We start from the raw sequence: 12,859 nt of genomic DNA, 5'->3' as shown, positions 1-12,859 counted from the left end.
TCAATGGACACGAGTTTGGGTAAACTTCAGGAGTTGGTGATGGACAGGGAGCCCTGGCGTGCTGCAGTTCATGGGATCTCAAAGAGTCAGAGATGACTGAGCAACTGAACTGAACTGAACTGAATAAAGACATGAGATGATTCCCTTGAGGAGGGCCTGACAACCCACTCCAGTGTTCTTGCCTGGAAAATTTCAAGGACAGAGGAGCCTGGTGGCCTCCATGGGGTCACAAAGAGTCAGACACAACTGAGCGATGGAGCAGAATAAGATTGCATTGCCTGGCCTTCTACTTTCCTCTTGCTTCTTGAGAACTTCATATTTCTCCATCTACTGCATCATTTATATCATGCGAAAGTAATCTGTTTATATTTAGAATTATAAACAATGAATATAAAATAACCTGAGTAAAGGTATCAAGTCAGTAATAAAAAGCAAACACCAGAAGAAATCAATGTTAGATAAAACTCCATGTCAAAAATGTTGAGATTGGTGCATTTTGAGACCTTATCACCTTCTTTTTTCCCAGGTCCCTCTTTAAAAATGAGCTGATGAATTAACTAGATACTGTAGAAGAAACTAAATTCATAAACCATAATTTTTTAATCTCACTTCTATGTTTATATTTCTTCTAGTTTTACTTTTTAAATTTATTATTGTAAAACCACAAAAACTAAGAGATTACATATTTCTTAAAACCTTTAATTCTACTAGTATCAAAACTAAATGTTGGGCGGGGATATATGTATACTTATGGTAGATTCACATAGTTGTTCAGCAGAAACTAATAATGTTGTAAAGCAATTATCCTCCAATTAAAAATATATTTTTAAAAAATAGAAAAAAATTTTAAACCAGATGTATTTTAAATAAAATATATCCATAAAATTGTGTTTATTATAAATTTATTATTAAATTACCATATTATTAAAAATCCAATTTTGCATAATACATTTTTATGTTCCTAAAATAATAATACATCACTGCAGATATATATAAAATAATCCCCAAAGTATTCATCTTCTCCTTTTTTTCAGATTTTATTTTCTGAGGAAACAAAAGGTCATCCAGGGTTCCAAAGTTTCCAGAACTGTTCTCTCTTGATAAGAGATGTTAATAGATAGATACAGTTGACATGAGACACTGAGCAGCAGGGGGAGGTGGGAGATCGGCAGAAATCAATCTACTGCTCTCTCCCCATATGCTGGTAAAAATACAGTTTGGCAAAGCTGTAAAGTAAACATGAAAGCAAAAGTTTTGCTATAAGTATATTCATCATAATAAGATTATTTAAACATTAAAATTTGAAACAACTTATATTTCTAACAATAGGAATTGTGTAAGGCTTATATTCTTCAGCACTGGAGTCAAATAAACCTGGATTTGAATCCCAGGGCTTCCATTTATTATCTTTATGACTCAGGACAAGTTATTTAATCCCTCTGAGCCTCAGTTTCCTCTTGTAAAATGGAAGAAATCAAAAATTTTAAAGGGTTAGGATGATGGACAAGTCTAGGGCAGACGAGGACCTCCATAACCAATATCACTGCCCATCCTGTAGCTATTGGCAATTGACAGTAATAGGTCCCTTAGGTAGTGTGACTCGATATATTTTGATACTTACAGCCACTCCAGTCAGCAAAAACTGATGAATGGAACTAATATTTGCTGGTTTCAATACACATCTCTTTCCTCAGGGATAAAGATTTACCAGGACTTCTGCCATGTCAATTACAGCACAAAGAAAGGAAGTTGAGCCCTTCACAAATGCGAGGTAATGAGAACCATGCTCTAATTAGTATGAAACAACTAATTAGTATAAACATCTAACAAGTTGTTTCATAGGGGTATAGATGAACAATTCTAAAACTATTGTACATGTATACATAGGTTGAATATGTAAGTGACTGAATGGTAGATGGTGGGATCCAGGTTTCTCTCTGTTGGAGTGAGAGGTTTCAGATAAACAAGGGGAGAAGGCTAAAGTGAAACAGTGGAACTGGATTAGAGTGAGATGTCAGTATAAACTCATGTTTAGCTTAGTATGGATTCAGATGGCTAGATCAAGAAATAGAGATATGTGTATGTACATGGGTTAGTATATGTGCATATACTTGCTAGCTCTGTTTGCTGAGAAGACAGAAGCACTGACACCCCCATAGCCACAAGCATACGTAGCACCCAGATCTTGATTTCCAGTGTCAGTCTCCTGTCAAAGAACCAAAGTTCCTTGGACAAATGGCTGATTTGAGGGCTTGGACGGAGAATATACAAGATGAACATGGAATATCTTGCAGTGCCAGAAAGTTAGGAGATGCTCAAAATACAAAAGAACAGGAGCATGTCAAAGGGATACAGAAACCAACCTTAAAGACCTCTCAACAGCCAGAGCTGGAACAATTTGAACAATAAAATGAATAGTATTGGATTATAACTCAAAGCATTAAAAAAAAAATTGATGTCCCTAATGACAAAATAAATGATTGAGTTTTTTAAATGAAGAAGATAGCAATCTCTCTTACAAAAGAAATCCAAATAATGTATTCATAGATACTACCTTTTCCAGGAGGTGGAGCTTAATTCCCCATTCCCCTGGGCCCTCTGTCCCTTTAACCTAGACTACTCTTAGCGACTTGCTTTCAAAGAGTAGAATATGAAAAAGAAAGGAAAGAAATTTACACTGGAAAAATCTGACAAACCTCAGATTTTTACCTGAGGTTACCTCATCAGTGATAAGTCATGTTGATAGCCTTGACATAATGATGAGAACAGCACTTCACTTCCGTGTTTCCCTTCCCCAAACCCATAATCTCAGGCTAACCAGGGATTTTCTTGGAAGGAATGATGCTAAAGCTGAAACTCCAGTACTTTGGCCACCTCATGTGAAGAGTTGACTCATTGGAAAAGACTCTGATGCTGGGAGGGATTGGGGGCAGGAGGAGAAGGGGACAACAGAGGATGAGATGGCTGGATGGCATCACTGACTCGATGGATGTGAGTCTGAGTGAACGCCGGGAGTTGGTGATGGACAGGGAGGCCTGGTGTGCTGTGATTCATGGGGTCGCAAAGAGTTGGACACGACTGAGCGACTGAACTGAACTGAACTGAACCATGAGAAAAACAGCAGAAAAACCCAAATTGAAGGACTTCCACAAAACACCTGAATAACACTCCTCAAAAGTTGCAAGAGTGTCAGCAAGAAAAAAAGGAAAGACTGATAAACTGTTAGAGAGAAGAGGCCAAAAAAACACGACAACTAAATGTAATAATGTAATGTGGACAGGGTCCTGGAACAGGAAAAGAGTGGAGAGAAGAACCAGTAAAATCCAAATAACGTGTGCAGTTTAGTTACTAGGACTATACCAATGTTGGCTTCGTGATGTGACAAAGGTACAATAATAATGTTAGGTGTTAATGATACAGGAATCTACAGGAACTCTCTGTGCTCTCTTTGCAACTACATCTAAAATCAATCTGAAATAAAATCGAAAATAAATTTTTAAACATAACCCCACATAACATCACCTCTCTGACCTCTCCTACTCCTTTCCTCTTGCTCACTCTGCTCCAGCCACACTAGCATCCTTGCTGTTCCTGGAATGTGTTGGGCCCATTCCCCTAAGATCTTTGCTCCAGCTCTTCCCTCTGCCTAGTCCTCTCTTCCCTTCCTCCAGATACCCACTCTCTCACCTTTCAAGTCTTTGCTCAAATCTTACCTTTTAATACAAGCAACCTATCCTTCAATCCCTAGAAATCCTAAACCCCCAACCCTGTGTTATTTTTTTTTTTCCATAGCACTTACCACCTTCTAACACGCTGTCTAACTTGCCTATTTACTATGTTTGTATAAGGGCAGGAGCTTTATTTAGTGCACGAGTGTATCCCAGGCACTTAGAGCAGCACCTGGCACATAGAAGGCATGTAGTAAGTATTTGTTGATTAAGCTTCATGAATGCCTACTACATGCCAGAAATACTGGGAGAAAAAAAAAACACATAATTTTTTTTTTCTGGAACTATAGTTTTTTCCATAATTTTTTCTTTTCTTTTTTTTTTTTTTTTTCTGGAACTATCCAGAGATAGTTCCAGCCCTTGAGAAGCCTGCCTTATATCAAAGGAGAAATATGTTAATTTTTCACATAACTATAGGGCAGTAACATGTATAATATCATATAAGAAACAAATCGCCAGTCCAGGTTTGATACAGGATGCTAGGGGCTGGTGCACTGGGATGACCCGGAGGGATGGTACGAGGAGGGAGGTGGGATGGGGGTTCAGGATGGGGAACATGTGTACGCCTGTGGCGGATTCATGTTGACATGTGGCAGAACCAATACAATATTGTAAAGTAATTAGCCTCCAATTAAAATATATAAATTTAAATTAAAAAAAATAATTTCTATAGAATTAATCACTCTTGTACATAGAGGCACTAAAACTTGAATGCGATATGAAATCTTTTATTCTGGTGCCACTTAGCGACTACCTTGTTCTGGATTTACCCCTTCATTTACTAATTTGGGGGCTTTCCTGGTGGTTCAGATGGTATAAAGTCTGCCAGCAAGGCTGGAGACCTGAGTTCAATCCCTGGGTTGGGAAGATCCCCTGAAGAGGGCAGTGGCAACCCCCTCCAGTATTCTTGCCTGGAGAATTCCATGGACAGAGAAGCCTGGTGGGCTATAGTCCATGGGGTCTCAAAGAGTCGAACAGGACTGAACAACTAACACTTTACTAATTTTAGAAAATATATACCTAATTTTGACTCCAGTTAATGCCTTGAGTTCTTCTGTGAAAAAACTTTGAGTCTGTACAGAACATTCAGACCTCACAGTTCTATGTAAGTCAGAAGTCAGATGGGCTCTCCTGGTTCCTCTTCGCTGGGGTCTTACAAGGCCAAAATGAAGGTGTTGGCCAACCTGGCCTTTTATCTGGAGGCTCTGGAGGAGCATCCACTTAGTGGCTTGTTCAGGTTTTTGGCAGAATGCAGTTCCTTGCAGTCATAGGGCTCAGGTCCCAACTTCCTTGCTGGCTGATACCCAGGAGTCTCTCTCGGTCCCTTAAGTTTACCTGAATTCCACATCACCTGCCCTCTCCATCTTCAAACCAGCAACAACCTGTCAAATCCACCTGCTTTGAATCTCTCACTTCTGCCACATCTCTCTTGCTTCATAAGGGATCCATTCAGATAATCCAGGATAATCTACCTTAATTACATCTGCAAAATCCCTTTTGTCATGTAAAGCAATACATTCACAGGTTCTAGGAATTAGGGTGCGAAAATTTTTCAAAAGCCATTTTTGCCTACATTTTGCTTTTCCACCAAGTAGTTTAATCTAGTTCAAATCTCATGGAAGGACACTGTTCTTTATAAGAAATGCCTATTAAGTACACAGATTTCTCTAAATGCGTTTACAGAACATGACCTCCAATCAACAGTATTGTCTGTCCCAGTTCCATTAGAATGTGTTTATTCTTAAATAACTGTCCTAACTTAATTCTATTTCCCCAGCTTTCCAAGATGCCTACAATTTCTTTAACAAGGATAAAACTGGCTGTATTGATTTACATGGAATGATGTGCACTTTAGCTAAGTTGGGAATGAATCTAATGAAGCACGATGTCCATAATGAATTAAGATGTGCTGATATTGATCGTGAGTTTGACTTGTCATTTTTTATAGAAGATTTTTATAAATACATTTTTCTCTCAAACTATATAAACATGAGAAGTAAGCCTCATTATTTGCCAGAAGTACATATATGTGTTTCTCTTTAAAGTTATCAATGAAGTATGTGTATAAGTTATGAAATTGAATTAAAGGTACAAAATGGGCTAGTTTTTGAAAAAGCCTGTGTGGAAACCAAAAGTGACTGTTGTATTTAATATCAGATTCAGATTACCTGTCATAATATACATTTTGGAGAGTACCTTGAAATAACAGAAAGACATTGACAATTTCAAAAATAACCTGTTACTGTTACTCAAAAACTGGACTCACCTCTTACTGGGTGTTGAGCCAAAAGACACAACCAAGCCTAAGAGCAGAAGAAGGGAGGATTCATTACTTGCAATAAGTAAGGAGAACACTGAGAATATTTCCCAAAGCAATTTCTCCCCAACTGCAATATTGGAGAGGTTTTTAAGCTAAGGTTGCATACCTATTCATGGAGGGTCTTGAGCAAAGGAGAATGCAGCATAGAACTGGGGCAAATGTCAAACAGAGCCCAGCCTCTAGTTGATGGAGGTCATGCTGGTCAGCAAAGGTCAGCATCTACCATCCTGAGGCTCTAGGTAGTCTGGTGGTTTAGAGCTCGAGGGGGTTTGGATCCTGCAAAACAGCTCAAGAATGTGCTTCAGGCTAATCTTTACCTTAGAAACTGAACTGGGAGTCTTTACAACTGATATATTATCTCCTGGTAATACCTGTTTGTTTTGACATTCTTCATTCCTTTAAAATAATTAACTATGTAACTCAGCTGGTAAAGAATTGCCTGCAATGCAGGAGACTTGGGTTCGATCCCTGGGTTGGGAAGAACCCCTGGGAGAATGGAAAGGCTACCCACTCCAGTATTCTGACCTGGAGAATTCCATGGACTGAATGGTCCATGGAGTCACAAAGACTCAGACATGACTGAGTGACTTTCACTCACTCCACTAGAATATAGCTTATTCTTCTACAAGGACAAGCACTGTGGCCAGATATAGATGACAAAATGGCTTAGGCCTAAAGTGACTTCTTTTATATCAAGATGCTGCTGCTGCTGCTGCTAAGTCGCTTCAGTTGTGTCCAACTCTGTGCGAACCCATAGATGGCAGCCCACTAGGCTCCTCTGTCCCCTGGATTCTCCAGGCAAGAATACTGGAGTGGGTTGCCATTTCCTTCTCCAATGCATGGAAGTGAAAAGTGAAAGTGAAGTCTCTCAGTCATGCCCGACTCTTAGCGACCCCATGGACTGGAGGCTACCAGGCTCCTCTGTCCATGGGATTTTCCAGGCAAGAGTACTGTAGTTAGGTCTAGTTTTCTTCTTCCCAGAATGCTCTACCATATCTGCCGGCATTAGCAAGGATATCCAAGCCCTTTGTTTCTGTTTGAATCATAATGGTACAAATCTTCCTTCCATCACTAGAGCCACCTATATTGAATCTTAAATGCCACACCACTTTTATTGATATTTTTTTAAGCATGTAAGTAGTGTTTTCTTTGGATACTAGTGATTAGTAGCCCAAGCTGGTATGTTGTGTGGAATAAGTATTCAGCACAATACCTTTTCCCACCACACCCCACTCACCTGCCAGTGTCCCAGTCAATCAGCAGCACCCTTCATGGGAGTCAGTCACCATTTAATTAAAGTGTCACTTGTTTCCACTAACTCTGCCCAAATTTTTATCCTTTCATTGAAACACACTCTAATAGCACTTGTTATCCTTTAATTTTAGAGGAAAGAGGTACAATTCAGGGATAGCCTAATAATAAAATATAGAGGTAGATGTGAAATGGGAAGGTGAATATAGCCTTGTTCTGATCCTTGGATCTCTGTTGCAGAGGATGGGAAGGTGAACTTCTCAGACTTTTTAAAGGTGCTAACAGATAAGAACTGCTTCCTTAAGGCTGTGGGTAAGTATGTTGCTAAATAGATGGCAGTGGGGTAGGTGCAATTCACTGCATAGTAAATATTGTTCCTTTAGACCTCCAATCAGGCAGGTGTAGTCTGGGATGTGATTTACTTTTGTACTGCTTCTCTTAAAACAAATTTTGCTAAGGAAATTGATACAGTTTTAGAATTTTAACTTAAATCCATCAAGTCCTTCTGCAGGAGACACTGCTTTTTGGACTTAAGTGAGAACAGTCAGGCAGTGGTGTAGAAAATTTTGGTCAACTTTTATATTTATATACCACTCCAGTATTCTTGCCTGGAGAATTACATGGACAGAGGAGCCTGGCAGGCTATGGTCCATGGACTTGCAGAGATGGACACGACTGAGCGACCAACACTTTATATTACTTTAATTCTTTACCTAATGCATATGCTACTTTGGGAGGTACTACTCTTACAAAAGAAAGATGTATACCTATAGCACTGTAAATGTTTGGGGCTTCCCCAGTGGCTCAGGCAGTAAAGAATCTGCCTGCAATGCAGGAGACCTGGGTTCGATTCCTGAGTTGGGAAGACCTCCTGGAGGAGGAAATGGCAATCCACTCCAGTATTCTTGCCTGGAGAATTCCATGGACAAAGGAGCCTGGTGGGCTACAGTCCATGGGCTAAGTGATCAACACTTTCATTTCATATATTTTTAGAAAAACACTGTCTCTCTCATGCATATTTGGGTATAGATAATTCTCTATTCCTGAAAAAAATCTTCTTCACCCCAATAAACCTCTGCCCTCAGTGTGAGAGCAGGAGAGTCTGCTGGAGGTTCCAGAACATGTTCTCACACAAGGTTTAAACAACTTGGAGATACACTCAAATTATTGCTATTAGTTCTCCATGGTTTGTTTACAAGTTTAACAAGCTGCCTTGGAAAATCTGACCTTATTCATATCATGTTTTCCAGATAAATACATTCCAAATTTCAGATACTGTATACAGTTTTTAAAAAGACATCCTTTCATAAGCTATGAACTGTCTTAGTATAAACAGAAGTTACTGTTTCAAGTATCGCTATAGTAACAAGGGTTTGCCTGCACACCAGAGTTATGTTTATCAGCAGTTCCTTTTCATAGATGAACAGAACAATAGTCCTTAACACATAATTCATGTTTATGTTAAATGTATTACTACATTTACTTAGAAGTCACTGAACTAAAAGTATTTCATTTTAAATCCCATGATTATTTTGTCTATTCAGTAATCAAAATGACCTTCCTGCCAAACAGAACAGACTTTGAATGTTTGTTTATAATTCTTTAGTTTTTGACTTGGTTTTAATATTGTATATACAGTAAAATGACTGTCACTTTAACACTTTTTATGATAATTTTTTTTCAGAAGCCATTTTGAATCTTTTTTTTTCCCCTCCATAGTTCCAGAAAAGGGGACCTGTTTAGATTTAGCTGGCAACCCAGGGATCCTGTTGTTTGAAATCCTATCAAAGCTTATAGAGACTTCAGCCTTACCCAAAAAGGCAATATCGGAAATAGTAAGGTAGGTGGCAAAGGAACAAAAATGACCTGAGCAACACTTAGGAGGATTTTACAAGGCAACTGCCTCTCCCTGACATCCTAACATCTCCACGGATCTGCCCCAAAACAAGGAGAAGGTGTGCAGGCAGCTAGCTACTCATGTGCCGCAACATGAGACCTCATAGCACTGCCTAGTTCTGAAACTGCAAGGCTGATTCAGACCATCTCAGGACCCCACTGAGAGCCTAAGATAGCCCAGAAAGTTCAGCTTCGGAAGTTCCCTAGTGGCCTGGTGGTTAAGATTCCAGGCTTTCAGTGTGGTGACCCAGGTTCAATCCCTGATAAGGGAACTGAGATCCTGCAAGCCCAGCAACATGACCAAAAAAATAGAAGTTCAGCTTCTCCTACTCTGGGCTAGAAAACTGCAGAGTAATAAGATTGTTCTGGAATGATTTGGGGTGAGCTTGGAAACTGAGTTTGAATATAAGATACTCCATTCACTCTGGATCTCTCGGGAGCTCTGAAAAAGTCCTTTGGGACAAAGGGCAGCAATGTCATACCTCCCAAAGTAGTGTTTGGACTGGAGCAGAGCCAAAATTAGACTTTAGAATAGGATAAGGAAATATTCTCACACCCAAATGTGTTTATTCCAGCAAATGTCACTAGAGGTACATTTCCTCAATATAGTTCTATCATGGTATTGCAAAAATTAAATGTTGCCATTATCAGTCTTTTCAAAGCATTCTACTTTGAAAAGCATTATTCTTTCAAAGAATTCTACTATCCCACTTAAAGAGATTTAAAATTACAGAATACCACCAACAATGTAAAATATCCTCTGCTCCTCAACAGGTAATCTCTTTATACTGTCCCACACCTCAATCAGATGTAGAACAGAGGGTATGCAACATTCTACACTTCATTCCAAGTCAAATACATGTGTTAAATCCATGATATTGGTACCCAAATGTATCACATTCTTAACCTCTGAGCCTCAGTTTCCTCATCTGTAGAATGAGAATAGTAATACCTGCAACACAATTATAGGGCAATTGTAAGGACATCTGGTAATGCAGGTACACTGTTTAACAAACATAAGACCTCAGTGAATGTTAACTATTATCATTATGTGTTATGTATACGGGCTTCCCTGGTGGCTCAGAAGGTAAAGAGTCTACCTGCAATGCAGAAGACCTGGGTTCGATACCTGGGTTGGGAAAATCCCTTGGAGAAGGCAATGGCTACCCATTCCAGTATTCTTGCCTGAATTCCATGGACAGAAGAGCCTGGCAGGCTATAGTTCGTGGAGTTGCAAGAGTCGGACACGACTATGCGACTAACACTTTCACTTTCAACTATGTATATAAGCATAGAATATACATATTATCTATTCTAATCCTCACATATATGGCAATGAAGATCCCACATGCTGCAACTAAGACCCAGCACAGCCAAATTGAAAAAAAAGAAGAGAATCAGGATAGTAAGGAATCGAGAAACCAAGGTCACAGAGAAATTCAACAGGATAGGTTTTATACCAGTATTAAATACTAAAGTGAGGCCAGGTAAAATGAGGACTGAATGGATGGAATTAGCTTTGGTAGTTTAAGAAATCATAAGTGAACTTCAGTTCCAAAAGGGTGATGGGAAGAAAGCCAAGGTTTAGAGGGTTAAAAAATAGCAGTCATATTAAATATACTAGAATAAGTGCATGTTTTAACTTTTTCTCCCTTCTGAAATTGCACTAAAATAATAGTAAAAGCATTTTAGAGGGCATAAAAACAGGAATAAGAGCTGAAAAATGATATCAACATAATTGGAAGCTGGACAGGAAATGAATGACTGTTTACAGGCTAGTGAGATCAGAAGAAGCTTAAACTTGAATGGCTTCAGTAGAGAAGGTCAAGAAGCAAGCCAGTTCTCACTGCAGAACACTTGAAACACTCAGGAATTGAGACACTAGGAACCTCTAAAGGCAGCAGAGGTGTCAGTCAGTCAGTTCAGTCGCTCAGTCGTGTCTGACTCTTTGTGAGCCCATGAATCACAGCACGCCAGGCCTCCCTGTCCATCACCAACTCCTGGAATTTACCCAAACTAATGTTCATCAAGTTGGTGATGCCATCCAACCATCTCATCCTCTGTCGTCCCCAATCCCCATCCTCTCCTCCTGCCCCCAATCCCTCCCAGCATCAGGGTCTTTTCCAATGAGTCAACTCTTCGCATGAGGTGGCCAAAGTATTGGAGTTTCAGCTTCAGCATCAATGCCTGATGAACTATGGACAGAGGTTCGTAACATTGTACAGGAGACAGGGATCAAGACCATCCCCGTGGAAAAGAAATGCAAAAAAGCAAAATGGCTGTCTGAGGAGGCCTTACAAAGAGCTGTGAAAAGAAGAGAAGCAAAAAGCAAAGGAGAAAAGGAAAGATATAAGCATCTGAATGCAGAGTTCCAAAGAATAGCAAGGAGGGATAAGAAAGCCTTCCTCAGCGATCAATGCAAAGATATAGAAGAAAACAACAGAATGGGAAAGACTAGCGATCTCTTCAAGAAAATTAGATTTACCAAGGGAACATTTCATGCAAAGATGGGCTCGATAAAGCAGAGGTGTAGGGAGCCCAAAATACAAATACTAGTTGAAAGTAGCATTGAGAAGCAGGTTGACCCTTAGATTCCTCTCTCTAACCCCACACAACCAAGTGACTGCTTGGCAGTTAACTCTCTGAAGAGGTTGTACCAGAAAGATTGTTTGGGCTCAGGGAGATCAGACATAACTTGAGAATGAGGGTATCAGTGAAAACAGGGTTACATGAAATTCCACTTACTGAATGGTGAGACTCGACCAGCCACCTTCCCCTTCCCTAAATCCCATTAACAGCTAGACTTTTATACTAGATAAAATATTAGAGGACCCCTCTCCAGAGAAATTGACTAGACAACCACAGAGAGAAAAAACCCAGACAACCACAATTAAAAGACCCTTAATGAAACAATGCTCCAATCAGTTACCTGACAGTAAATTTCCTACTCAATAAGACCCACCACACTAAAGAGCTTCCAGTTGGCCTTAAAGAGTATTTATGCTCACTCTTAAGTATGAATCGACATCCAAAGATCAAGAGATAGTTAAGGAAAACCTGTGTTAGTGAAGAAAGATTGAAACAGGAAAAAAGGAAGGAAGGAAAGAAGGGAAGGAGGGAAGAAAGGAAACAGTTGTAAACATAACCTGGTATACAATTATCAGACAAAGATTAGAGTTTCAGGGAAGGGAAAGTGTAGAGTAGAACAACAAACTTGGGCATGCATCAAGATTACCTAGAGCAATTGTCAAACCACATCACTGGACTCCAGGGTTTCTGATTCAGGAGGTTTGTGTGAGGCCCAAGAATTTATATTTCTAGGAAGTTCCCAGTGCTGCTGCTGCTGCTGCTGGTTTGAGGACCACACCAGAGCCATCAAGTCTGTAGGGATTCCTTTGAAAGAAAAGAAAGATGAGCCTTAAAGAACCTGGTAGGAATTAAATTACACTGAGAGAAACAAGCATTATTCTATATTTAGAGGCAAGTGAGAACATTGTGGATGGATGGATTCAAGATGAGGAGAGGAAGTACAAGTGGTTCAACATCAAAAAAACAAACAACCCTGCACTTCCCTGGTGGCTCGGTGGTAAAGAAACCACCTGCCAATGCAGGAGACACAGGTTTGATCCCTGATCCAGGAAGATCCCATACGCCACAGAGCAGC

At 39.7% G+C, this 12,859-nt stretch overlaps 1 protein-coding gene across 1 annotated transcript in view; it reads left to right on the top strand.

Annotated features, from left to right (window-relative positions):
- Positions 1–12,859, top strand: part of EFCAB3 (EF-hand calcium binding domain 3) — a 36,948-nt gene that overhangs the window by 10,210 nt on the left and 13,879 nt on the right. The window contains exons 3-6 of the mRNA XM_055579864.1: positions 1,695–1,771; positions 5,506–5,649; positions 7,540–7,611; positions 9,019–9,139. Coding sequence (XP_055435839.1) covers positions 1,695–1,771; positions 5,506–5,649; positions 7,540–7,611; positions 9,019–9,139 — 414 coding nt within the window. The remainder of the gene's footprint in view (positions 1–1,694; positions 1,772–5,505; positions 5,650–7,539; positions 7,612–9,018; positions 9,140–12,859) is intronic.

The sequence above is a fragment of the Bubalus kerabau genome, chromosome 4 (assembly GCF_029407905.1).
Source record: "Bubalus kerabau isolate K-KA32 ecotype Philippines breed swamp buffalo chromosome 4, PCC_UOA_SB_1v2, whole genome shotgun sequence".
Taxonomy (NCBI): Eukaryota; Metazoa; Chordata; class Mammalia; order Artiodactyla; family Bovidae; genus Bubalus; species Bubalus kerabau.
The sequence above is the reverse complement of the archived record's forward strand: the minus strand, read 5'-3'. Positions and strand labels throughout refer to the sequence as shown.